Source organism: Cebus imitator, unplaced genomic scaffold (assembly GCF_001604975.1).
Source record: "Cebus imitator isolate Cc_AM_T3 unplaced genomic scaffold, Cebus_imitator-1.0 Scaffold39, whole genome shotgun sequence".
Lineage (NCBI taxonomy): Eukaryota > Metazoa > Chordata > Mammalia > Primates > Cebidae > Cebus > Cebus imitator.
The window spans coordinates 1,886,940-1,893,178 of NW_016107354.1; the positions used below are offsets into that span (position 1 = coordinate 1,886,940).

Sequence of the window (6,239 nt, forward strand, 5' to 3'; positions counted from 1 at the left end):
TTTTTTGAGACAGAGCCTTGCTCTGTTGCCCAGGCTGGAACACAGAAGCATGATAATGGCTCACTGCAGTCTTGAACTCCTGGACTCAATCCTCCCTCGTCAGTCTCCCAAGTAGCTGGATTACAGATACACTGGGCATGGTGGCTCACACCTATAATCCCAGCACTTTGGGAGGCCAAGGCAGGAGGATTGCTTGAGCCTGGGAGTTGGAAACCAGCCTGGGCAACATAGCCAGATACCATCTCTACAAAAATTTAAAAAAAAAGAAAAATTAGCTGGGTGTGGTCACTGTTGCTTGTAGTCCCAGCTGCTCAGGAGGCTGAGGTGGAAGGATTGCTTGAGCCCGGGAGGTCTAGGTTGCAGTGAGCCATGATGGTACCATTGTACTCAGCTTGGGTAAGGGTTTGACATCCTATCTCAAATTAAAAAAAAAAAGAAAAAAAGAAAAGTTCGAGACTTTTCTTTTTAATAATTTTCTATTTTGACTATAGTCTTAAATTTTTAAAGTGGACTTTCTCTAGAAAGGAAAGTCTCTGTTGTCTGCTTTTATAGTACTTCCATTTTGAAGCACATGGGCCATGCTTATTTTATTGGGTTTATTGTGTTATCTTTTAGTTTAATCATGTGCTTGAAATGAATCATGTCATTTTGAAATTTCTCCATTTTTCTGAATAGATTAAGCCTACTTTTTTAATTTTTCACTTTATTGAGCAAGTAAAATGGCTTTTTTATGCAAAGGTTTATTTACATATAAGATTGTTTAATCGCCTAAGGAATAAATCTAGATACATTTACATGTCATTTCACCTTAAATCTTTGCAATAGATAGTATGTTTTATGTTGAAGGAAATTGAAACTAGGGTTCAGAGAAGCCTTTGATTATATATCTCGTTAATGGTGTTTCATGCTAAGTATGGCTTTAGAACATTTATGCTTAGAATTTCAAAACAGGTGATTGTAAATATTACATTACAAATATCAGTGTAAAAAGAACACTATAGTGTTACATTGGAGATTTCTTATTTTTAATTTTATTATTGTTTTATAGAGATAGATTCTTGCTTTGTCACCCAGGCTGGAGTGCAGTGGTAAGATAATAGCTCACTGCAGCCTTGAACTCCTGGGCTCAAGCGATCCTCTCACCCCAGCTTTCCAAGTAGCTGTGACTACTGGTGTGCATCACAGCGCCTGGCTTTTAAATTCTTGTAGAGATGAGGTCTCACTACTTTGCCCAGGCTAGTCTCGAAGTGATCTGCCTGCCTGTTTCCCAAGTAGCTGGGATTACAGGTAGAAGCCATGGTACCCAACTCAAGATTTTGTTTTAATGTCACCTGTAATATTTCATTTGCTATATTTTGTAATTAGAATTTAGCATATTTTCCTCATAGCTAGTTTTGTGTAGTTTTAATGGTTTATTTGTTTTGGAAATAACAGTAAAAACTGATTGTGTTTGATATTTAGGATCATTTCTATCAGTAGAACTTTTTGTAGCAAACAACACGATAAAAAAAAATACAAAATTATGTTCCATTTCAGATGGTAGGATATAATAAAACTGTTTCCCATTACACTATCTAGAGTAGTGATTCTCAGGTTTTAATTTCTTTAAAAGTAATCTGAGGGGATACTTATGATGCAGGTTCCGACTCAGCACAGTGGCTCATCCCTGTAATCCCAGCACTTTGGAAGGCTGAGGTGGGCAGATCACCCGAGGTCAGGGTTCCAGACCAGCCTGGTTATCATAGTGAAAACCCATCTCTACTACAAATACAAAAATTAGCCGGACATGGCAGCGGGTGCCCTAATCCCGGCTACATGGGGGGCTGCAGTGGGAGAATTGTTTGAACCCACAAAGTGGAGGTTACAGTTAGCTGAAATTGTACCACTGCACTCCAGCCTGGGCGACTGAGTGAGACTCTGTCTCCAAAAAATAAAAAAGAAAAAAGGTAGGTTCCAAGGCATTACTTCCCAAAATGCTGATGTAGCTGCTGTGTAGTAGGCTGGAAGAAACTGCGTTTTGTTTTAAATAAGCACCCTAGATTGTTCTGAGATAGTTGAAACACTTTGAGAGAGTTCCAGATTTACCAAATCAAGATTCTTTATTTGCTTCATCTTCTGACAGTTGATTCAGTCTTTTTTGCATCAAGTATTTATAGAACTCCTACTTTGTGCTGTGTACTAACTTCAGCTTTGTGTGGCTCTCTGAGGCCTTTGAATTCTTTGAGACTAAGACATGCTTTTAAAAAATGGTCTTTGATCATACAACTATAATACATGTCATTGTCTTACTATAAAATAAAAAATGTGAAAATAATTTACAATACTACTAGGAGAAACCACTTCTAGTAGTTTTGCTTATTTTTGTCTTCGCTTCCCTCCATATGTGTACTTTTTGGAAAATCGGGAATCATGAGTAGATTTTTAATCAATAATTTCACTTAACACATATGAGAAGTGTTTTTTAATGTTATTAAATAGTATTTTCATATGGGCCTTTTAAATGACTGAAAAAATTGTTTCATTCTGTAGGTTTCGATATTTAAAGTTTAGTTATCAGCATTATTGATGTTATTATGAAAATTCTTATACATACATTTTTGTTTTCATCTCTGATTATTTCCTAAAGGTAAAAATTCCCAGAAATTATATTAGTAAGTTGAAGTTTATTTTTAAAAATATTTTTAGAGGCCGGGCGCGGTGGCTCAAGCCTGTAATCCCAGCACTTTGGGAGGCCGAGGTGGGTGGATCACGAGGTCAAGAGATCGATACCATCCTGGTCAACATGGTGAAACCCCGTCTCTACTAAAAATACAAAAAATTAGCTGGGCATGGTGGTGCGTGCCTGTAATCCCGGCTACTCAGGAGGCTGAGGCAGGAGAATTGCCTGAACCCAGGAGGCGGAAGTTGCGGTGAGCCAAGATCACGCCATTGCACTCCAGCCTGGGTAAAAAGAGTGAAACCAACCCCCAAAAAAAAAAAAAAAAAAAAAATATTTTTAGAAGTCTTTGCTATAATTGCCATGTAATTATAATCTTTGTTCCCATTTACTGTTCCCCACATACCTCTACTCCACTCCCATTGCCTACCTGTGCATTTTCCTCCAGGATTCTAGGGGTCCTGCCTTTCTGAGTTACTCTATAAGTATCCAAAGGAGTTGTGTTCAGAAATTATTTTACCAGTCACTATTGAGTTTACATTTTCCTTAAGAGATTATTATAAATTTTGGCAGCATGTATGAAATGTTCTTATTAAAAAATACTTTCCTGATTTTAACTTAGGGCTCCAGAAACACATTTCTCAGTAAAGCAATGGGTTTGGGTACTCAACATATTCTTTCCTGTCCTTCTTTCCTACCACTTCCCACTGGTGGCCAACCGCTGGTGATAGGAGATGGTGGGTAGGGAGAAATAAGTAGTATATTAAAGGCTGATGTGGACTTACAAGTGATTAGAAACTAAATCCATAATACCTGTCTTTGGCCAGTTTCTTTAATAATCTTTTTATTTACTTCAGGAGTTGACCTGTTTGATTCCACTTAACTGGGGTTGTTTGATTTCTCCTTCCTTAGCAGTTGGTTCTGTTTAGGATTTCTTTTTGCATGTGCGCTCTACAGGATGGTATATGTTTTCATATTCTTCTCCCTTACTGACTTACACTAAAAATATTGATTCATAACTATTTCAAATATAGAATCCACTTGATAATAGCTGCCATTTGAAGTTTGTCGATTTAGACAATGCATAATGAGAAAGGTTTCTGTTAATTCATTAGCACTTTTAATAGTGCTAATTTATGTGGCACAATGTTCATTCTGTTTAAATATGGTGCTAAATCATGTGCAGAAGATAGTTATATGTGATTTTTATAGGTAATGCTATGGCAAAAATTAATTGCCATTACTCTCTTCTTCTCTCAAGCCTACCCCCAGAACATTTTTTTAAGCCCAGTAAAGGGAAACAAGGTCGCAAACAAGTGATACATGATTGATGTGTATGTATGCAAAGGATGATAGTAGTATTCATTTACCTTGTAAGGCTCCAAGTAGTTTGGTTTTCCCCCAGACTGTTTAGGAATTGGGAGGAGAGGGAAAAGAAAGGAAATCCTAGGGAAGCCTCAGCTCAGAAGACATGGAAGAACCTGGTTTTTGCTGTTTGTGGGGAAGGGTCTGTTTTAATGAAATAATGTTTCTTCTTATTACTAATCAGGTTAGATATTATACAAACTTGTGTTACATGTACCTCCTGTGCATTGCCCCTCATGTGCATGTGCTGCTGTGCTAAGTAATAGGAGCGATAGAAATCAGATTCAACCCCTGATAAGTAAATAGGTTATTACAAAACAGTGGGTTTAATACAGATTAAGTACAGGATCCTATGAGAACAACTCAAGTGGGGAATAGTCTGCAGTAGAAGCAGTTTAAAATAATGTAATGATGTATAATATGATATAAACCACCCATGCATACACGGTTCTTAAAGGTGAAACAAATAAGAAATAAAAGCTTGAACTTTAGTACAAAGTGAAAAGCAGATAGCTACTGTACTTGGTCTTTTCTTGGAATCATACAAGTACAGATCATGTGGATCCATATTACCCTTTGAATAGCATGCTGATCTATAGAATTTCATTGACAGGCTTGTGGAAACGGACAAAAGTCACTCTGAATTACTCAGAGTCTCAGCTTTTCTGACTTTGCATGTAGTGAATTTATCTCATAATGTTATTCATTCTTACAGAAATTAGTTTATAGGGCTTCATGACAGGGATAACTGGTTCTATAGAGACTTCCTACATTGGATGTGTATGATGCTATTTAAAGTGAATAGTTTATACTTTTTCATTATCATCTAGTTTAATATGTTTAAAAGTTTACTATGCTTAAACTTTTAGATTTGGGGGAAAAAGATTATGTCTACGCCAGTAACACATACTTTACTAAACATATTAATCATAAAATGTTATTTAATGTCATGTAATCTCCATGTGTATCTCTGGACATATCTATAACAAGGTATCCTGACATTTTCTGTAAAACAAAGCTTACTTAGACCACATATTAGAAAAGGGATCTTTTTTTAGGTGCTATTGAAAAAAATGGAAATAATTTCCAAATGAGTAGTAACTAACTTCTGAATCTTTACTATGAATTAGTTATATTATGTTTTTGTTATTTTTAATGTAAATGCTGATTAATGTATATTTGTATTTTCTCTTTAAAGGATATGTGGGACTAGTAAACCAAGCAATGACTTGCTATTTGAATAGTCTTTTGCAAACACTTTTTATGACTCCTGAATTTAGGAATGCATTATATAAGTAAGTATTCAAAAAAATTTTATAAATAAAATTGATTTAATAATTAAAACATAGTTTTTAATAAAATTTACCTTCTTGAAGTTATTTTAAAGTTTGGGGCATTTCTCACACCATAAGAAATGCCTTACTTCTTTCCTTACATAATAACGAAAATCTTGTGAAAGGCATATGAAAAATGTGTGCGGAGAGAGAGTCAGAAGTCTATAGACAGCAAAAGGATAAAATTGATAAGATTTACATATAGGGCAAAAGCCTCCCTCTCTTATAGCCTTAACACTCTTTATGAAGAAATAAATATCTGCTTTTGAGAGAACTTGAATATATAATCCATACTCTCCTTCTACATCTCAGTTTAAGAATCCAAAGTTTGTTTTTTTTTTTTTAACATGCAAGCTTTGCTTCTAATTAAAAGGCAATACTTAGTTTGTTTCGTGTGTGGGTGCGCACGCGCACGCACACACGGGTTTCTAAAAGACTCCATACACATAAGATAGTTTAAAATGCTCTATGGCGGAAGTCTGTATCTAAGTAAACCCTGAAGCTAGACATTTATTTTTATAAATATCCTATCCTGACACATTTAATACACCTTTGCTTTGTATATTTCCTTTAAGATAAACACAAAATTTTTTAATTTTTAAGGATACTTTTAAGTATGAGCAAACTGATTTTTTTCTTTTTTGTTGCTTTCTAGTACCATCTTTAAGTTACGGTAAATATGTATTTAACGTTATTTTTGGACTTTTAATATTGCCGATTATATTACTCAGGCAACGTTATATCACCCACCATTAGATTAATCTATCACAGGCTGGGCATGGTGGCTCACGCCTATAATCCCAGCACTTTGGGAGGCCGAGGCGGGTGGATCACGAGGTCAAGAGATCGAGACCATCCTGGTCAACATAGTGAAACCCCATCTC

At 35.7% G+C, this 6,239-nt stretch overlaps 1 protein-coding gene across 1 annotated transcript in view; it reads left to right on the forward strand.

Annotated features, from left to right (window-relative positions):
* Positions 1-6,239, forward strand: part of USP47 (ubiquitin specific peptidase 47) — a 138,771-nt gene that overhangs the window by 59,813 nt on the left and 72,719 nt on the right. Inside the window, exon 6 of the mRNA XM_037737567.1 lies at positions 5,220-5,316. Coding sequence (XP_037593495.1) covers positions 5,220-5,316 — 97 coding nt within the window. The remainder of the gene's footprint in view (positions 1-5,219; positions 5,317-6,239) is intronic.